The sequence below is a fragment of the Ascaphus truei genome, chromosome 4 (genome assembly GCF_040206685.1).
Source record: "Ascaphus truei isolate aAscTru1 chromosome 4, aAscTru1.hap1, whole genome shotgun sequence".
NCBI lineage: Eukaryota > Metazoa > Chordata > Amphibia > Anura > Ascaphidae > Ascaphus > Ascaphus truei.
Window position 1 is genome coordinate 408615404 of NC_134486.1, and position 22894 is coordinate 408638297.

Consider the following 22894-nt stretch of genomic DNA (forward strand, 5'->3'; position numbering starts at 1 on the left):
TTTAATTTATAACCCTTCTATTCTGATTAGTATTCACGTGGCTGGTACAAATCCAAAAGATGTCCTTCTCACCGGAGTCTGCATTAAAGGAGCGTTCAGAAATGAAATGTAGTCCTTTCATTTACTTTAGCTGTGACACCTGCCCCAGGATAAAGGGATATCGTGTGAGTACATGGATTAATTCTATCTCAATAAGATTTTCCAAGCATTAAAAGTATTTGTTGCTTTTTTGTTGTTTTTCTAGGTCAGATTTCTAGGACCACAAGGATTATATATAAATATTCGTAACTTGCTGGAACACTAAGCATTATAGTTATCTACTGTAAGTACTTACTGCATGACTGCAATAGTTGACTTATTCTTATCACATCTTTTCTAATGCATTATTCTTCTGCTAAAAGCACGTGGAGGTGAATATTCCTGTTTACATTGTCTTTGGTCGATCGCTCAATAGTAATATGTTGTTAAATACAAATAAAAGCAATGTTTTGTAGCAGTGTCCCTGTGAGATAATTGTTCAAGTGTATGTATACCAGATAATTGGCAATTACAGTGTTTAAAAAATATCAAGTTACCATTTAAACAAAAAAGAGCGTTGCCACGATTAATCACCCTACTCACAGTTAGTAGTTAACCTCAATAAAACGCGTGTGGCCCTTTCTTGGAAATTCTAGGTTGGATGAAGTATGACAGCTAAAATCCTTGTTATACTTATGCCACATAAAACACCGTAATCAAGCTGCATTCCTTATGGGTTTTACATCATTCCATGTTGAAAAATGCCCTATGCCAAGTAGGTAGGACACAGGAAGAAGCACAGCATGACGTCAAAACTGCTTGGAAATGTCCTTGGGTCTTCTGGTGACCATTCAAAGCCAGCCAGACCATACAGCTATTTCCATTGTGCAGCCACAGCCCAGAGGATCAGGGCTGACCATATTTGCTATCACCCATGCAATACATAATCACCATTCTTCCCGGATAATTTGAATGTTGCAAGTAATATCCCAAGCTTTTGCTTATCGCTTTTTTTTCCAGCGTGATTTTTGCCTCGCTCCTCCCTCCTCACTGAAACAATGAGCATCATGTAGAAAAGGCAGAAGGATGGCAAAGGTTCCGTGTGCATTGCAGCTGCAGCCCGCTGCTCAGCCCGCCCTCCCCTTTCTGAGAGGAGAGAGCCTTATATGGCCAGGGTTGGCTGCCACTGAGCAGCTGGTGAGTTAGGGGAACCGTCCTGAGGGTGGTGCTGAAAGGACAGCTCCCAGTAAACGCCGCACTCTCACAGCCAGACAGCAACCACCCCGCTTATAAGCCTCAACCCATCTCTTCCCAGGGGAGGACAACAGCTGGACCTCCAGAGACCTTTGGTGCAGCCATGACCTGGGAACCCAGCGCCACATCCCCACTGGCGGCCCCTGAGATCTCCACGGACAGACCATGAAGAGGCAAAACGTCAGGACCTTGGCTCTCATCATCTGTACCTTCACCTACCTGCTTGTAGGAGCCGCTGTCTTTGATGCCCTGGAGTCGGAGCAAGAGACATCCGAGAAGGAGAGGTTGGAGAAGAAGCAAATGGAGTTATTGACTAAATATAACCTGACCAACGAAACTTACCAAGAGCTGTCGCTTGTTGTCTTAAAACTTAAACCTCACAAAGCTGGAGTGCAGTGGGCATTCGCCGGATCCTTTTACTTTGCTATCACTGTGATCACCACTATAGGTAGGAGATCTCGTTTTTGATCTACATAAGGGGAAAGTTTTGTTCTACATAAGGTGCAAGTTTATCTTTTCTTTATCACACGCGCAATAAGAATACCTTCTAGCAGGTGCGCCAGAAACGGGAGATTGATCACAATGACACCGAGGTGTGAAATATTTCTGGTTAATTATAGTTTATTTCGTTTTGGTTACATCCTCGTGCTTTGCTGCTACTTGCTGAATCACAATGATCCAATCACAGAGGAATGCATATTTAATAAGTAAAAGGAATTTTGTAATGTCTGTATTGCCACGTTAAAAAAAAGCATGCTGGTATCATCTTTACATTTAATCGGTGGCGGACTGTGCGATCAATAAGGTTTCTGTGCTCACGGGAATTGCCCTCGGCATATCAATTCAGTTTAATGTATACAGTACCATAGTGTCATTGGATGTGTACGCAGAGCTGTATTTCTGCTAGCCCATACATTACGTGGGTTACATGTTTCATCTATTGGAACACCTCTGAACTTTTATTTGAACGAATACTTTTGTTCCCTTCAAGTTTCAGTTCTTTCCAAATATTACAAAAAGACATGTTTTGTTTAGTGAATTATTTGACTTAGCAATGTTGCTATTTTCACCTCTCCTGGATAATGGATATAACCATAAGCTTTAACTAGGGTCAATTACATTTTGGGTGATAACGTTCCTTCCAGCGAATACTAAATGTATCCTGATGCTTATTGCATGTAATTAATAATTGTATTTATTGCAATATAAAATGATTTCCCCAGGAAATCTCAATGCAGCTCTACTAGCCTTCCTACAGTATATACTGCATAACAATGTTTTCACACTTTTGTTTATTATGTAACAAATAGTTTCTGTGAGAAGCTGAAAGGCAGAGTGTAAAAGAGGAGTGCAAAAATAGAGAGAGGCTACTGTTACACATAATGTGTGATAACTGTTTTGGGCTTCACAAGATGCTGAATTAGAACATACAGCACTGGGAGAGAAAGGACACACTATAGGTTACAAATCAGGTCTCCTACAGATCTGCAGAGTGTAATATTCAGAAGCAGAGCTTCTAAGTTCCATAGCTATAACATCCACTGGAGAAGGGTTGATGATGGTTTACAGCCCCTTTGTAACAGAGCTGTCCAGGATGCAGACACTTCGTGGTCTTATTGGCCATCAACTTACCACTCCCCTTGTGTGTCGTTTTGTAACTTTATGCCCCATGTGGGTGATTATTTTATTCTCACTAAATTCCACCCATGCCTTATTAAAAAAATAAATCACACGTGACATGTTCTTCTTGGAGATCATACAATCAGTGGTTTTAGTCGCAGTACGAAGGGAACTGTACCACAAGTAGCTCTCAGAAGAAAGGTTACATTACAAATATAATGAATACAGTTACAATTAAACTGAGTCTGTTTTACCTCTTTTTTACCAATATAATATTGTGTCTGCAAAGGAGAAAGCAGTATATGACTTCAACAAATACTAAAGCAGGATCATCTTATTTTGATGCGATACATACAAGTGAAAACATTGATAAACATTGTTTTATTGTCAGTACTAGTTTCTCCTTGCCAGTATCAATACATCTCATGTCATATCATAAACTATCTTTGGGAGCCCTGAGACCAAAGGTACAGTATCTATACATTTCCAATTATCAAGCTTAAGAACCGAACATAACATGACATGCTGTAAGATGCATTAATTCATTATATGTTTAGTGATTTAATGAGAAATGCAAGGAAATGCTTCTATTCAATGGCTGAGAAGTGCCCGTTTCTTTACTCAAGAAGATTTCAACCCCATTCAAACTTTAATGGAATTGATCTTAAATCTATCCAAGCAATGGGAATTCTGCTTCATGGTACATTGAAGAGGAGCTAAAGAGGCAGGGAGACTCAAACCTTTGTATTCCAAAACGTGTCACATCTGAAGAGATGCCACAATGTTCCCCATGTCTAGTTTTATTTTATTTATTTATTTTGGGGGGGAGGGGGGAGAAATTTCAGTAAGTCCATCCATTCCCTATATATGCAAGGCCATGTATTTGGAGTCCAAATACCTATTCCAATAACTCTACCATAAGCTATAATGCCAATTCATTTAGACAATGACACTTTTCCAGGAATAGTGCTAACACACACACACACACACACACACACACACACACACACACACACACACACACACACACACACACACACACACACACACACACACACACACACACACACACACACATATATATCAGGTGTGGTAAGTTGTTGGCCAATAAGACCATGAAGTGTCTGCATCCTGGACAGCTCTGTTACAAAGGGGCTGTAAACTATCATCAACCCTTCTCCAGTGGACTTTATAGCTATGGAACTTGGAAGCTCTGCTTCTGAATATTACACTTTGCCGATCTGTAGGAGACCTGATATATATATATATATATATATATATATATATATATATATATATATATTGTGACAGAAACCAGGGGTTGGTAATAAACTCCATATACAGGGCTCCCAGGATACTGAACAGTTTCTGTCCTGTCTAAGCTGAACAGGGCAGCCTCGTGGTACAGGCACTCCATTCCACAGTTTGTCTGCTGCCTGTTTTCTGTCACCTGTCATGCTGATTTGAGTTCAGGTATATAAGACCTGTTTCCTGTTTCCTCTGGGCCCCGCCCAAGAGCCTGGAAGGCTGCTGAACTGCAGAGGGGTGAGAAAGCCTCTTTCCCAAATCGCTTCATTCATTCTGTTAGTTTGTCTAAAGACTGCAAAGGTACTTATTTTGTTGGTGGAAGTGGACAAGCCACTTCCAACTCTGAGTCAGGGACATCTAAGTTTAAGTTATCGCTCAGACGAGCAGCTTTTTGTTTGGCTTTGTTTTCTGTTTAAACTGTGGCAGTCTCAGTGCCTGGGACTGAATAAACCAGGCATAGCCTGTTTAAAGGAACAGTACGTGACGTCTCATCATTTAACCTACCCTAAAAGACCGTGTTCTAACAGTCCCGGACAGACGGCGGAGCCCCGGAGTAAGCCGTTTGTCACATATGGTGGAGAATGCGGGCAGAACACTGAAAGGTCTGGGGGTTAAAGAACTTTAAAAAAAAAAAAAAAAAAGAAGGTTTTTTTTTCTCTCTCTCCAAACAAGATGGAAGACGTGGTGAGTGCGCTGGTACGCAATGTCGCTGTCCAGAAAGACGCGAATGAAGCCCAGCAACAGGCGAGTGAAACCCAGCGACAGCTGTTAATAGCCCAGCAAGAGACTAATGCAAACCAGCAAGAGACAAACCGCCTGCTGAGAGAGGAGCAAAAGCGGTTCGCTCAGGGCTTACAGCAGGAACTCGAGATCCTGAGGGGGACTATCAGTAACCTTCCACTGGCAGAGGCAGCCCCAGTTCCGAAAATGACCAGGGCAAGCCACTACCTTCAAAAGATGGGACCCTCGGATGATGTGGAAGCCTATCTTCTCACGTTTGAACGCACGGCACAGAGAGAGGGATGGCCAGAAGCTGAGTGGGCTGGTCTAATCGCACCCTTCCTAAGCGGCGAACCCCAGAAGGCTTACTTTGATCTAGAGCCAGCCGAAGCTAACGTCTATGCAAAATTGAAGTTCGAGATCCTCGCCCGCCTCGGCGTAACCACGGCTGTTCGTGCCCAAAGGTTTCACGCATGGTCCTTCACGATGGATAAAGCCACCCGAAGCCAGATGTATGACCTCATCCACCTCGCCCGGAAGTGGCTACAACCCGAGATCAACTCAGCAAGCCACATCGTGGAACGGTTGGTCATGGACCAGTTCTTGAGGAAACTTCCCTCTGCCTTACGCCGTTGGGTCAGTCGGAGTGACCCCCACAATGCGGATGAGCTTGTGGCCCTTGTAGAAAGGTACAGTGCAGCAGAAGAGCACCCGCAACCCACAGTCGTGGAGCAACCCCACTATCCGAGGTTCCAGGACTCTTCCAGAGACGGTAAAAGGGTACCGGGGTTAAGGGGCGCTGAAGAGCGGCGACCACCTTCACGCCGCTCCAGCAACAGTGGTTCGCACACTAAGGGCAATAGCCAACATGGGGAGCCGGGAAAAGGCTCTAAGTGGGACACAGACTATGTACCTAAATGTGTAAATTGTCATGAGAGGGGCCACACAGCAAAAATCTGCCCACTAAATGATGAGCCCATGCAATGCAACAGCGTGGAACCTTATTCGCTGTTGTCCCAATGTATGGGCCCTAGCCCAGAGGACCCCTTGAATAACCATCTGTGGGCATTTGTAAAGGTTAATGGTAAGAGGGTTCGGGCACTTCTTGACTCTGGGAGTATGGTCACACTAGTGTCCGAATACCTATTGCCCATTAAGAAGAAACAGGTAAACAGTTCACAAAGAGTGGCAATTTGTTGTATACATGGGGATAATCATGAATATTCCACTGTTGATGTTTTTTTTGAAACAGAATTTGGTTCTTTAGATTTCAAGGTGGGTGTTGTACCCAAACTGGCACATGATGTGTTAATAGGGACCGACTTTCCCCATTTTCTAAAAATGTGGTCCCCAGCTCAGAATAGCGCCCAGAGTTCAATAGCAGACCATAACGAAGTGTTAGAAGAAACAAATCCTTTCCCTTTTTCAGAAATGGAGGTTGACGAGGGCCCAAATAAGAAGGGGGAAAAGGAGGAGTGCTGTGAAATTCCCTTCCCCATCACTACTTTGGTAGGGAATACCCCAAATCAAGATGTTGATCAGGCACTTACCACCCCAGTACAGGATAAGACCCTCGCTGACCTAGAGGTCAGTCCTGGGAGTTTTAAGAAGGCCCAGTGGGAGGACCCCACATTAGCGGTAGCAAGGGGAAATATACGGGACCAGAATAGTACTCATGGCCAACCAGATAGGTCACTTGCTTACCCCTACTTCGAGGTAGAGAACGACCTAGTATATCGGGTTGATAAAAGAAAATCAGTTACAACTAAACAATTGTTGGTACCACGGACATTCCGTAACGTAGTATTACACCTCGCACATAGTCATCCATTGGGGGGACACCTAGGGGTGGAAAAGACAAAAGAAAAGGTTCTCCGAAGCTTTTATTGGCCTGGGGTTCTGGCAGAAATTACAAACTATTGTTCCTCATGCCCAGAATGTCAGATCACCGCCCCGTTCAAAGCATACCGCAGCCCATTGGTACCCCTTCCCATAATAGAGGTACCATTTGACCGGATTGCTATGGATCTAGTAGGACCCCTAATAAAGTCTGCTAGGGGACATCAGCATATATTGGTAATATTAGATTATGCTACCCGATATCCGGAGGCAGTTCCCCTACGTAGCACCTCTGCTAAAAACATAGCAAAAGAGTTAGTACTTCTGTTTTCCCGGGTCGGAATTCCTAAAGAGATCTTATCTGACCAGGGAACACCATTTATGTCCCAAGTAACAAAAGAGCTATGTAAACTCCTAAAAATCAAGCATCTCAGAACCTCAGTCTATCATCCACAAACAGATGGTTTAGTGGAAAGGTTCAATAAAACCTTAAAGAGCATGTTACGCCGGGCGGTCGATAAGGATGGGAAAAACTGGGACTGTTTGTTACCATACCTGTTATTTGCCATTAGGGAAGTTCCCCAGTCATCCACAGGCTTCTCCCCGTTTGAACTATTGTATGGCCGACATCCAAGGGGCTTACTGGATATAGCCAAAGAAACTTGGGAACACGAGGTTACCCCTTACAGAAGTGTAATAGAGCATGTTGCCCAAATGCAGGACCGCATTGCTGCAGTCCTACCCATAGTGAGGGAACACATGGAGAAAGCTCAAGAAGCACAAAGGAATACGTATAATAAGGGTGCTAGGGTCAGAATTTTTTTTCCAGGTGATAGGGTACTAGTTCTGGTTCCCACCGTGGAGAGTAAATTCCTTGCTAAATGGCATGGGCCATATGAGGTCTTGGAAAGAGTGGGAGAAGTAAATTATAGGGTAAGGCAGCCAGGTAGGAGGAAACCTGAGCAAATTTACCATATAAACCTACTCAAGCCCTGGAAAGATAGAGAGGTCTTGTTAACCCTAGTACCCCCAGGTCCGTCAGAGAATCAAGAAACTGACCCAGAGGTTAGCATAGCTGAAACACTGTCCGTGCATCAGAAACGAGAGGTCCAGAGTTTAGTGAGAAGGAACAAAGAAATCTTCTCTACACAGCCAGGTAAAACTAACGTAATTAAACATGACATAGTCTCTGAACCGGGGGTCCGAGTTAACCTTAAACCGTACCGAATCCCAGAGGCCAAGAGAGAGGCTATAAGTTTAGAGGTTAAAAAAATGCTAAAACTAGGCGTAATTGAGGAATCCCAAAGTGGGTGGAACAGCCCTATAGTTTTAGTCCCAAAGCCAGACGGTACAACAAGGTTTTGTAATGACTACCGGAAACTAAATGCGGTGTCAAAATTTGATACTTATCCTATGCCCAGGGTGGATGAACTTGTAGAGAGACTGGGCAAAGCCCGATATCTCACAACCCTAGACCTAACAAAAGGGTACTGGCAGGTTCCCCTCACAGAAAGGGCAAAAGAAAAAACAGCCTTCTCAACCCCAGACGGCCTCTTTCAATATAAGGTGCTGCCTTTTGGCTTACATGGAGCTCCCGCCACATTCCAAAGAATGATGGATAAAATTTTAAAACCACATGTTCGGTACGCTGCCGCCTACCTGGATGATGTGGTTATACATAGTGAAGATTGGCAGTCCCACCTTCCAAAGGTCCAAGCTGTGCTCGACGCAGTTCGGTCTGCTGGACTAACTGCTAACCCCGCTAAATGCACTATTGGTCTGGAGGAGGCCAAGTATCTGGGGTATTCTATTGGTAGAGGGTTACTCAAACCACAAACACTCAAAGTAGAGGCGATACAAAATTGGCCAAGGCCAGTCACAAAAAAACAAGTAAGGACCTTTTTGGGGTTAATTGGCTACTATAGGAGGTTTATTCCCAATTTTGCAACTAAGGCAACCCCACTAACCGACCTCACAAAAGCAAGAGGACCGCTAATGGTAAAGTGGTCCCCCGAAGCCGAACAGGCCTTTAGAAGCCTGAAAGAAGCTCTCTGTGCCCAACCAGTGTTGGTCACACCTGACTTCTCCAAAGAGTTCGTAGTCCAAACCGACGCATCTGAGGTAGGGCTGGGGGCGGTACTCTCCCAGGAGTCTCAAGGGGAGGAGCACCCCATCCTTTATTTAAGTAGGAAACTAAATCCCCAGGAGAAAAATTACTCCATAGTCGAGAAAGAGTGTCTCGCAATAAAGTGGGCTGTAGAGACACTCAAGTATTATCTGTTGGGGAGAAAGTTCCGATTGGTCACAGATCATGCACCCCTTACCTGGATGTGTCAAAATAGGGAGAAGAACGCTAGGGTGACCAGGTGGTTCCTAAGCCTACAGCCCTTTAAATTTTCTGTGGAACACAGGTCGGGGCACAAACATGGCAATGCCGACGGGTTGTCAAGGATGCACTCCCTAATATCCATGGTCGCTCACCCCTCGAGGTCTGAGCTGGGGGGGAGGATATGTGACAGAAACCAGGGGTTGGTAATAAACTCCATATACAGGGCTCCCAGGATACTGAACAGTTTCTGTCCTGTCTAAGCTGAACAGGGCAGCCTCGTGGTACAGGCACTCCATTCCACAGTTTGTCTGCTGCCTGTTTTCTGTCACCTGTCATGCTGATTTGAGTTCAGGTATATAAGACCTGTTTCCTGTTTCCTCTGGGCCCCGCCCAAGAGCCTGGAAGGCTGCTGAACTGCAGAGGGGTGAGAAAGCCTCTTTCCCAAATCGCTTCATTCATTCTGTTAGTTTGTCTAAAGACTGCAAAGGTACTTATTTTGTTGGTGGAAGTGGACAAGCCACTTCCAACTCTGAGTCAGGGACATCTAAGTTTAAGTTATCGCTCAGACGAGCAGCTTTTTGTTTGGCTTTGTTTTCTGTTTAAACTGTGGCAGTCTCAGTGCCTGGGACTGAATAAACCAGGCATAGCCTGTTTAAAGGAACAGTACGTGACGTCTCATCATTTAACCTACCCTAAAAGACCGTGTTCTAACAGTCCCGGACAGACGGCGGAGCCCCGGAGTAAGCCGTTTGTCACAATATATATATATATATATATGTACACACACACACACACACACACACACACACACACACACACACACACTCTTACAGTATACAGAAAACTTTTAACAGATAGAAAATCCCCCCCATCGAATAATTTGATTTTGACCACAGTTTACAAAATTTATTGAGTACATACAGTACAGAACCAAAGTAAGTTATCATCTGAATTCCATTTGTACATCAAAAGTTATAGGCATCTTAAATCCAATGTAAAACAGCATGAACACACAGGCATTTGCCTAAGTGAAGAATGAATGAAAGAAAAATATACATTGTACCACATCAAATGATTGACAGGCCACAAAAGCACAGATGTAAACATTCATTGGCTTTACATTTATAAGCAAAGTTATGACCAAGTATTTCCCCAGTGTTACAAAAACAATGGGAAATAATATTTTACTGAAATACACAGTTAACATTTACAACAATGGACTTAAAATTGCAATGCTTAAGCTGTCAAGATTCTTGCAATGTATTTACTACAGTACCTAAGCAATACAGTATGTGTATGCTGTATGCAAACGTGTATTACAGTCTCATAATCTGTACCTACTGTAGTTATTATTAATCATGGTTACTTTTTTTTATCTTCTTCAAGATTTACTGTTATGGGAATGCGTTTTTGTAATATATAAATAGCTCCACTAGTGACAAAAAAAATCTAAAGTCACTGATCTGTAAAACACCTTCACTGTTGCTTTATTCATGTGTAATTCAATTTCAGAGATATTAAACTCGAACTCCTAGAGCCACTTTGCAGAGTGATTTAGACACTCGGGAGCATTCTTAAAGAGCCAAAGAGCCTCATGAATACCAAGAGAACACCAATCAAATAGTAACAATAAAAGCAAATAATTAAGTACCAAAATAATTCTAGTGTAAGGAAAATTGGGGGTTTGGGTGGGAAGGCAGAACTTTTATTTTATGTGTGTGAGGTGTATGGCGTTTTTAGATATGATCAAATTATTCCCAGCTCTCACTGAAAATGAAATGCTGCTCAAACTGATGGAATGTGTTCCTTTTTTTCACTCAGAAGTTTGTGATGACACATTACAGTCCTGCCTTGTTTGTAGGGGGAAAAAAACAAGCTACTTCATAAAAAGTGACATCATGCTGCATATGTTTTGGAACTGCTCAAAGTGGCTACACATTTGTCACTTAGACATCTGAGTTATTCTTACATTCAATACAAAGTACTATGCAGACGTCTTAAAGCCACAATCTGCCCCATAATGCATGGAAAGCCAAGCCCAGCAGGTGATGCAGCCAAGTGAACATATCTTGGCAACCATTTAACAACATCACTGGAATTCTGCTTCTCAGAGCCAGTTATCTGAGGAATGAAAATCGATATGAATTATTCAGAAACAGGGTCTAACACCAGCAGTGTAAATATTTACCAAAAACGTTGTTTTAAATTGGACATTACAACTTTAAGGAGAGATAAAGTATTTTCATTAAGAGGAACTGCAGTGGTGATTTTAATATTGTTAAAGTAGTTGGGGAAGGTAGCTGTGCATCTCAAGAAACTAAACTGCTCCATCAATTGAGTGTAGGTTTTATTTCTTCTTTTGTACACTGGCGACACACTTTATTCGAGCTCGGCTAGTCCCGCGAATTCGGGTGTACTCGGGTGTATTCAGGTTTCTGATCGTTTTCTGCCAGAGTGCATTGCGTTATTTTCCGGCAGGGATTTAAGCTTTTTATTCCGGCTTGCTGAAATACTGCAATGCCGTGAAAATACACATGGTGGCGCTTGCGAGCTGTTCTCTGTGAAGCCGTCCCCTATAATGAATTGTAATGCAGTATATATACTGTATATATATATATATATATATACTGTATAACAACAACCCCTACAATCCCTAACATACAGTACTGTACACATACAGTACAGTACTGTATATGCACATACATAAATGATACTACTGTATGGGCGGCGGGGGCGAGATGTGTTTGCAGCAGAGAGAGATCCGCTGCTCTCTCTCTGCGCAAACATCGGCACAATAAAAATTATTTTAAATACATTTTTATTGATACTGTACCTGTGCAGGGGGTCTCCGGAGCTGAATCGCGTTGGTTTCAGGTCTGGGGACCCCCGCCCCCCTGAGATACAGCCCCCTTTAGGGGGCGCCGGTATCCCTCTGCTTGGTTTAAAGGGCCCGATCATGTGATCGCGGCCTGTAAACCAAGCAGAGCAGAGGGATACCGGCACCCCCTAAAGGGGCCTGTATCTCGGGGGGCAGGGGGTCCCCAGACCTGAAACATGTGCGCTTCTGCTCTGGAGACCCTCTGCACATGTACAGTATCAATAAAACACATACAATATACAGTATAAATAAACACTCGTTCTTTACCTTAGCGGCTATGCGCTATGGTAAAGAAGCATCATTTCTGTATTTTAATAATATTGTACAGTGAGCAGGGGGTTCCCTGAGCCAGAAATTAATGCTCAGGGACCCCCCCTGCTCCTGCTCAATATTATTAAAAATACAGAAATGCTGCGTCATTACCATAGCGGATAGCCGCTAAGGCAATGAAGGGGTTAACCCACCGTGCCCACTTTATTGTGTGTAGTGGGGATGGATGAGGGGGGGTATTTGGCCCTTGGTGTGAGTTTAGGACTTGCGGGGGGGGGTTTGCGGGTGCACTTAACCCCTTCACGACCGTAGCAGTTAATACCGCTACGGTCATGAAGGGGTTAAGCCCTCCCGCTACCCCCCCCCCCCCCGCAAGCCCTAAACAACCATCGTTGGGGCTAATACCCCATTCACCCACCCTCCCGCTACCCACAATAAAAAAATACACACACACAGCACAGCAGCCGCCAAAAAATAAATAAATAAATCTAAATAAATAAATAAATAAATGACAATAAATACATTTGAAATACATTTTTATTGATAGTGTAGATGTGCAGGGGGTCTCCGGAGCTGAATCGCGTTGGTTTTAGGTCTGGGGACCCCCGGCCGCCCGAGATACAGGCCCCTTTAGGGGGTGCCGGTATCCCTCTGCTTGGTTTAAAGGGCCCGATCACGTGATCGCGGCCTGTAAACCAAGCAGAGCGGAGGGATACCGGCACCCCCTAAAGGGGCCTGTATCTCGGGGGGCAGGGGGTCCCCAGACCTGAAACCTGTGCGCTTCTGCTCTGGAGACCCTCTGCACATGTACAGTATCAATAAAACACATACAATATACAGTATAAATAAACATTCGTTCTTTACCTTAGCGGCTATGCGCTATGGTAAAGAAGCATCATTTCTGTATTTTAATAATATTGTACAGTGAGCAGGGGGTTCCCTGAGCCAGAAATTAATGCTCAGGGACCCCCCCTGCTCCTGCTCAATATTATTAAAAATACAGAAATGCTGCGTCATTACCATAGCGGATAGCCGCTAAGGCAATGAAGGGGTTAACCCACCGTGCCCGCTTTATTGTGTGTAGTGGGAATGGGTGAGGGGGGGTATTTGGCCCTTGGTGTGAGTTTAGGATTTGCGGGGGGGTTGCGGGTGCACTTAACCCCTTCACGACCGTAGCAGTTAATACCGCTACGGTCATGAAGGGGTTAAGCCCTCCCGCTACCCCCCCGCAAGCCCTAAACAAGCACCGTTGGGGCTAATACCCCATTCACCCACCCCCGCTACCCACAATAAAAAAAATACACATACACAGCAGCCCCACAATTAATAAATAAATCTAAATAAATAAATAAATACATGAAGAGAAATAAATATATACTGTATATATATATACTGGATATATATATACAGTATATATATAATAACAATCCCTATACATATACAGTATATTCTTTGTATATATATACACTGTATACATATATATATATATATATATATATATATATATATATATATATATCTATATATATATATATATATATATATATATATATATATATATATATACAGTATACAGTATATATACACACATGATGAACCAATATACAAATACATGTAGAATGGTTATCAAAATCATACTGTCCTACAGATAACGCTTCTCTATACAGACAATAATAATAATCCATTTAATAATCCTAACTGATTTTACAATATAAAACATAACATTCCAATCCACACAGTACATTGCATTTACATTGTATAAATGATGCATAAAATCTATGCACCATATACATTCTGCAAATGAATGTTAACAATATAATTGCAAGCTACTCTACCAGTAAATACAAACACTTCCAAACAATTCAACTATTTTAACCAATCAAGTATACAAAAATCAATATATACTGTAAGTACCAACCAGAAAACACAATTTAAAACCAAAGCTAACCCTTACAATACCAAGGATTACATCTATCTAATTGTAAAAAACCTTATACATTATACACAGCATTGTTTAAAGCCCCCTCCCCCCTAATGTTTCTGTTAAACAGATTACACTGAAGGGAGAGAGATATAAAGGCCTAAAGCCCCTTCCCCCCTAATGTTTCTGTTAAACCGATTACACTGAAGGGAGAGAGATGTAAAGGCCTAAAGCCCCCTCCCCCCTAAAGTTTCTGTTAAACAGATTACACTGAAGGGAGAGAGATGTAAAGGCCTAAAGCCCCCTCCCCCCTAATGTTTCTGTTAAACAGATTACACTGAAGGGAGAGAGATTTTACAGAAACACACATTAGGGGGGAGGGGGCTTTAAACAGATTACACTGAAGGGAGAGAGATGTTTCTGTTACCAGTAAGTCTCCCTCCCTGCATTGCTAACCACCCTCACCCCCTACCCACATACCGTTACCCCCCCCCCCCATCCTGGCCATGGCCCCTCTGCTTCTGCAAAACAGACACAAAAATTAAAACATACAAAGTAATGTCCCCTAACCCCTTAATCACCATAGCGGTTATTAACCGCTACAGTCATGAAGGGGTTAACCCACCCTCACCCACCACTCGGGATGCCTACATAACCTCCCACACTAACCCCCCCCCCCCACCCGTGAGGCCTAACCACCCAGTCAGTACCCACAAGGGAGGCCTACCCACATACCGTTGGGGAAACACCACACCCCCAGTACCCACAATAAAAACAGTACAATGACCCACAATAAACAGCATTATATTTATTAAATACATTACCCACCCCCTGTGCCCCCCCCATAAATACAAGATTTATTCTTTTACATTCAGGGTCCATAACGCAGCCCCACGCTAGTCCCCGGTGGGCTGGCAGGGCACCTGGACAGACCTACAGTTTACCAGCAGCATTCCACAGGTTCTGGAGGCCTGCTGGTGGATCCTGCCAGCACCATAGCCCTCAGGTGGTCTCCTTGGGTCACCGTGGGCCACAATTGGGTCCCCACGGTAGGCCCAAGGATGTCTGGGAGCCCCGGGTCAAACCCACAGGTGTCTGCGGGGCCTCGGGTGGTTCCCATGGGGGTCTGGGGAACTCACGGGTGCTCACTACGGGTCCGCGGTGCCCCCACAGAAGTGGGACCACACATCATCATCCCCGCACCTACGGGTCGGAGGTGCCCCCACAGAAGTGGGACCACACATCGTCATGCCCGCAGACTACGGGTCGGAGGTGCCCCCACAGAAGTGGGACCACACATCGTCATCCCCGCATGTGTCACCCGTGGAACCACCAGCCTGCTACCCTTTAGGATACCCGAGGATACCCACAGGTGGTCTCCATAGGCCCCACGCAAAACCACTGAATCAAACCCTGAATGTAAAAAAAATAAACCTGGCCTATACATTCAATACATACACCCTCCCCCCCAACACCTACAGTACAATAATGTGCAAAATAACTATTATCCAGATATGGATAATAGATTAATTGCCCATTATTAAAAACATTAACTAGCATATACAAATAAATAAAGTACTACTGACCTCATCAATACGAAGTGTCCGACGCCAGCGCCTTCCTTCTCTTGCCCACACAATATATAGCCAAAACCAAGGCAATACATTGCAAGTACATTCAGATATCAATTAACCCCTTAAACACCTTATCGGATAATAACCGCAAAGGTAATTAAGGGGTTAAGCCACACAGGCACGATACCCACCCTTCACCCATGAATTTGTACTGTGGCTTCATCATGCAACTATATATATATATACTGTATATATATACAGAGAGACAGAGAGAGAGATATATACAGTATATATATACAGTATATATATATATATATATATATATATATATATATATATATATATATATATACACACACACACGTTATATACACACCCATGATAAACCAATATACAGTACAAATAAATGTAGAAGGGTTATCAAAAGCATACTGCCCTACAACCAAGTAAACAAAAATCAAAAGCCAATACATTGCAATTATATTCAGATATCAATTAACCCCTTAAACACCTTATCAGATAATAACCGCAAAGGTGATTAAGGGGTTAAGCCACACAGGCCCGATACCCACCCTCACCCATGAATTTGTACTGTGGCTTCATCATGCAACTATATATATATACTGTATATATATATATACAGAGAGACAGAGAGAAAGAGAGAGAGAGATATATATACAGTATATATATATATATATACACACACGTTATATACACACCCATGATAAACCAATATACAGTACAAATAAATGTAGAAGGGTTATCAAAAGCACTGTCCTACAACCAAACACTTCTCCATACATACACACTAAATTAAAATCAATTTCCTTTAATATTCATAACTGATCTCTCAATCTAAATCATCACTAAACCTCTGAAAAGCCATTTAAACAACTTACATTCCAATATAAATTATGCCTAAATATCTATGCACCATATACATTCTGCAAATTAATCAACCAAGTAAACAAAACTCAATTAGCAATCATTATTTACATCCCTAAACAATTCACACTAGATCCCGAACAATAAAACCATTAACAAATTCACGCCTAGAGCAGAACAATTAAGCCTTTGAAAAAATATAAGTACCGACAAAAATACAACCTTAACAAACCAAGCCTATCCCTGACCTTCCTCAAACACACAATACACAATACAATACCAAGGAATACATCTATCTAATTTTAAAATACTTTAAACTCACAATAAAGCATACAGTAGCAGCATACACAAAATAATTTAAAACACATCTAATCCAGCTTGCTTCAAGAAAGAAGAATACAGATGAAGATAAAGATGGATTACAACTAGAAGACCCGTGGATTGGTTTGGATTTTTAGTTTAATGTTTATTATTTTGTGGTTTTTTATTTTATGGGTTCCTGATCGTGGATTGGTTCGTGAGTAAGCTGCGCAACGGGAGTCGGTGGGGGCAAGTAATGGTAAGTGAACTACAGTAAAGAAATGTATTTTATTTAACTTGTTAATTTTTTCAAAAGGTTTTATAACATGTGTATTTTTTTTTTTGTGGTATATCATTTCTTGCCACTGTATGTATGTATGTATATATGTCTAGAGAGATATATACATACAGTACAGTACAGGGTAAGAAATGATGTTGTTTTAAAAGCTGGATTAGATGTGTTTTAAATTATTTTGTGTATGCTGCTACTGTATGCTTTATTGTGAGTTGAAAGTATTTTAAAATTAGATAGATGTATTCCTTGGTATTGTATTGTGTGTTTGAGGAAGGTCAGGGATAGGCTTGGTTTGTAAAGGTTGTATTTTTGTCGGTACTTATATTTTTTCAAAGGCTTAATTGTTTTGCTCTAGGCGTGAATTTGTTAATGGTTTTATTGTTCGGGATCTAGTGTGAATTGTTTAGGGATGTAAATAATGATTGCTAATTGAGTTTTGTTTACTTGGTTGATTAATTTGCAGAATGTATATGGTGCATAGATATTTAGGCATAATTTATATTGGAATGTAAGTTGTTTAAATGGCTTTTCAGAGGTTTAGTGATGATTTAGATTGAGAGATCAGTTATGAATATTAAAGGAAATTGATTTTAATTTAGTGTGTATGTATGGAGAAGTGTTTGGTTGTAGGACAGTGCTTTTGATAACCCTTCTACATTTATTTGTACTGTATATTGGTTTATCATGGGTGTGTATATAACGTGTGTGTGTATATATATATATATATATATATATATATATATATATATATATATATTAAATATATATATATATATATATATATATATATATATATATATATATATATATATATACTGTATATATCTCTCTCTCTCTCTTTCTCTCTGTCTCTCTGTATATATATATATATACAGTATATATATATATATATAGTTGCATGATGAAGCCACAGTACAAATTCATGGGTGAGGGTAGGTATCGGGCCTGTGTGGCTTAACCCCTTAATCACTTTTGCGGTTATTATCTGATAAGGTGTTTAAGGGGTTAATTGATATCTGAATGTAATTGCAATGTATTGGCTTTTGATTTTTGTTTACTTGGTTGTAGGGCAGTATGCTTTTGATAACCCTTCTACATTTATTTGTACTGTATATTGGTTTATCATGGGTGTGTATATAACGTGTGTGTATATATATATATATATATATATATACTGTATATATCTCTCTCTCTGTCTCTCTGTATATATATACAGTATATATATATATTGTTGCACGATGAAGCCACAGTACAAATTCATGGGTGAAGGGTGGGTATCGTGCCTGTGTGGCTTAACCCCTTAATTACCTTTGCGGTTATTATCCGATAAGGTGTTTAAGGGGTTAATTGATATCTGAATGTACTTGCAATGTATTGCCTTGGTTTTGGCTATGTATTGTGTGGGCAAGAGAAGGAAGGCGCTGGCGTCGGACACTTCGTATTGATGAGGTCAGTAGTACTTTATTTATTTGTATATGCTAGTTAATGTTTTTAATAATGGGCAATTAATCTATTATCCATATCTGGATAATAGTTATTTTGCACATTATTGTACTGTAGGTGTTGGGGGGGAGGGTGTATGTATTGAATGTATAGGCCAGGTTTATTTTTTTTACATTCAGGGTTTGATTCCGTGGTTTTGCGTGGGGCCTATTGAGACCACCTGTGGGTATCCTCGGGTATCCTAAAGGGTAGCAGGCTGGTGGTTCCACGGGTGACACATGCGGGGATGACGATGTGTGGTCCCACTTCTGTGGGGGCACCTCCGACCCGTAGTCTGCGGGCATGACGATGTGTGGTCCCACTTCTGTGGGGGCACCTCCGACCCGTAGGTGCGGGGATGATGATGTGTGGTCCCACTTCTGTGGGGGCACCGCGGACCCGTAGTGAGCACCCGTGAGTTCCCCAGACCCCCATGGGAACCACCCGAGGCCCCGCAGACACCTGTGGGTTTGACCCGGGGCTCCCAGACATCCTTGGGCCTACCGTGGGGACCCAATTGTGGCCCACGGTGACCCAAGGAGACCACCTGAGGGCTATGGTGCTGGCAGGATCCACCAGCAGGCCTCCAGAACCTGTGGAATGCTGCTGGTAAACTGTAGGTCTGTCCAGGTGCCCTGCCAGCCCACCGGGGACTAGCGTGGGGCTGCGTTATGGACCCTGAATGTAAAAGAATAAATCTTGTATTTATGGGGGGGCACAGGGGGTGGGTAATGTATTTAATAAATATAATGCTGTTTATTGTGGGTCATTGTACTGTTTTTATTGTGGGTACTGGGGGTGTGGTGTTTCCCCAACGGTATGTGGGTAGGCCTCCCTTGTGGGTACTGACTGGGTGGTTAGGCCTCACGGGTGGGGGGGGGGTTAGTGTGGGAGGTTATGTAGGCATCCCGAGTGGTGGGTGAGGGTGGGTTAACCCCTTCATGACTGTAGCGGTTAATAACCGCTATGGTGATTAAGGGGTTAGGGGACATTACTTTGTATGTTTTAATTTTTGTGTCTGTTTTGCAGAAGCGGAGGGGCCATGGCCAGGATGGGGGGGGGGTAACGGTATGTGGGTAGGGGGTGAGGGTGGTTAGCAATGCAGGGAGGGAGATTTACTGGTAACAGAAACATCTCTCTCCCTTCAGTGTAATCTGTTTAAAGCCCCCTCCCCCCTAATGTGTGTTTCTGTAAAATCTCTCTCCCTTCAGTGTAATCTGTTTAACAGAAACATTAGGGGGGAGGGGGCTTTAGGCCTTTACATCTCTCTCCCTTCAGTGTAATCTGTTTAACAGAAACATTAGGGGGGAGGGGGCTTTAGGCCTTTACATCTCTCTCCCTTCAGTGTAATCTGTTTAACAGAAACATTAGGGGGGAAGGGGCTTTAGGCCTTTATATCTCTCTCCCTTCAGTGTAATCTGTTTAACAGAAACATTAGAGGGGAGGGGGCTTTAAACATTGCTGTGTATAATGTATAAGGTTTTTTACAATTAGATAGATATAATCCTTGGTATTGTAAGGGTTAGCTTTGGTTTTAAATTGTGTTTTCTGGTTGGTACTTACAGTATATATTGATTTTTGTATACTTGATTGGTTAAAATAGTTGAATTGTTTGGAAGTGTTTGTATTTACTGGTAGAGTAGCTTGCAATTATATTGTTAACATTCATTTGCAGAATGTATATGGTGCATAGATTTTATGCATCATTTATACAATGTAAATGCAATGTACTGTGTGGATTGGAATGTTATGTTTTATATTGTAAAATCAGTTAGGATTATTAAATGGATTATTATTATTGTCTGTATAGAGAAGCGTTATCTGTAGGACAGTATGATTTTGATAACCATTCTACATGTATTTGTATATTGGTTCATCATGTGTGTATATATACTGTATATATATATATATATATATATATATATATATATATATATATATATATATATATATATATATGTATACAGTGTATATATATACAAAGTATATACTGTATATGTTTAGGGATTGTTATTATATATATACTGTATATATATCCAGTATATATATCCAGTATATATTTATTTCTCTTCATGTATTTATTTATTTATTTAGATTTATTTATTAATTGTGGGGCTGCTGTGTGTGTGTATTTTTTTTATTGTGGGTAGCGGGGGTGGGTGAATGGGGTATTAGCCCCAACGGTGCTTGTTTAGGGCTTGCGGGGGGGTAGCGGGAGGGCTTAACCCCTTCATGACCGTAGCGGTATTAACTGCTACGGTCGTGAAGGGGTTAAGTGCACCCGCAACCCCCCCGCAAGTCCTAAACTCACACCAAGGGCCAAATACCCCCCCTCACCCATCCCCACTACACACAATAAAGCGGGCACGGTGGGTTAACCCCTTCATTACCTTAGCGGCTATCCGCTATGGTAATGACGCAGCATTTCTGTATTTTTAATAATATTGAGCAGGAGCAGGGGGGGTCCCTGAGCATTAATTTCTGGCTCAGGGAACCCCCTGCTCACTGTACAATATTATTAAAATAAAGAAATGATGCTTCTTTACCATAGCGCATAGCCGCTAAGGTAAAGAACGAGTGTTTATTTATACTGTATACTGTATGTGTTTTATTGATACTGTACATGTGCAGAGGGTCTCCAGAGCAGAAGCGCACAGGTTTCAGGTCTGGGGACCCCCTGCTCCCCGAGATACAGGCCCCTTTAGGGGGTGCCGGTATCCCTCTGCTCTGTTTGGTTTACAGGCCGCGATCACGTGATCGGGCCCTTTAAACCAAGCAGAGGGATACCGGCACCCCCTAAAGGGGCCTGTATCTCGGGGAGTAGCGGGTCCCCAGACCTAAAACCAACGCGATTCAGCTCCGGAGACCCCCTGCACATCTACACTATCAATAAAAATGTATTTCAAATGTATTTATTGTCATTTATTTAGATATATTTATTTATTTTTTGGCGGCTGCTGTGCTGTGTGTGTGTATTTTTTTATTGTGGGTAGCGGGAGGGTGGGTGAATGGGGTATTAGCCCCAACGATGGTTGTTTAGGGCTTGCGGGGGGGGTAGCGGGAGGGCTTAACCCCTTCATGACCGTAGCGGTATTAACTGCTACGGTCGTGAAGGGGTTAAGTGCACCTGCAAACTCCCCCCCCCGCAAGTCCTAAACTCACACCAAGGGCCAAATACCCCCCCTCACCCATCCCCACTACACACAATAAAGCGGGCAACTGCAACTGCAAGCCCACACATTACTGATTCGGCGCTTTACAAGTCATGAGTTTATGCCATCTGGTGGACACGCGAAGCATTGCAGCCTAGTAAATCCTTCTCATTATCATTTAACAGATCAGGCCCCCGTCAGCCAGGCATGAACAGTGGCTGGGAAGGCAAACGCAACGAAGCATGCAAGAGGTGAGCAGCGGCGGATTCCAGGTATCTGCCAGGTACAAACTGGGTATTTGCTCGAATAAAGTGTGTCGGTGCAGTATACCGTACTGCCAGCGAATCCATGTGTGTGACCAAAACTTTTAACATTATCGGCATCATCTCCATTTGACACGTTTTGGCACCTCAGATTTGACATTCAAACCAGGTCAGTTGTCAACAAACACTAAATAAATTACCATGAAAGTCAGAGAGGAATGGACAGGCTTTGCAATTCAACGAATAAAAACAATAAATAATATGGACAAAACCCATTCTAAGCCAATGAATACCAACCCATATTGGAAAATAGAAGCAGTTGCAATGCAGTATAAGAAGAGCCTCATTGTTATTCTCGATTTACACCATATTGCCTCAGGGTCTCAAGCTACTGGATCCAGTATACCTCTCACTGTAAGAAAAATCTATAAGTATCATCTCTCCTATGACCTGCTGTTACCTTTCATCTGCATTTCCACATATAGTGGTTGGATCACAGAATGGCAAATTGCCTCTTGACAAAGTGTCATTGCATTACTAGGGTTATTTTTCTGCAAAGGAGCATACAGTATGTCATATAATAAATCATCAAAGTCCTTTTCGTGAGCACATCTACAACACACAGTATTTACATTAACAGTTTGATACTTCAGATAAAAATTATTCCTATTGATGAGAAAAATATTGACTATTTCTAGTGTGATCGCATTGAGCGTAAAATGCCCATTTGTTTTCATGATAGCCTTGTTGTAGGCTTAACATACAGTATGTGACTTTAATCCCACA

The 22894-nt window shown here is 42.3% G+C and overlaps 1 protein-coding gene across 1 annotated transcript in view; it reads left to right on the plus strand.

The window, feature by feature from the left end:
- The first annotated feature begins 891 nt into the window (after window positions 1–891).
- Window positions 892–22894, plus strand: part of KCNK3 (potassium two pore domain channel subfamily K member 3) — a 195794-nt gene continuing 173791 nt past the window's right edge. Inside the window, exon 1 of the mRNA XM_075598733.1 lies at window positions 892–1720. Within this exon, the coding sequence (XP_075454848.1) occupies window positions 1438–1720 (283 nt within the window). The 5' untranslated portion in view covers window positions 892–1437. The remainder of the gene's footprint in view (window positions 1721–22894) is intronic.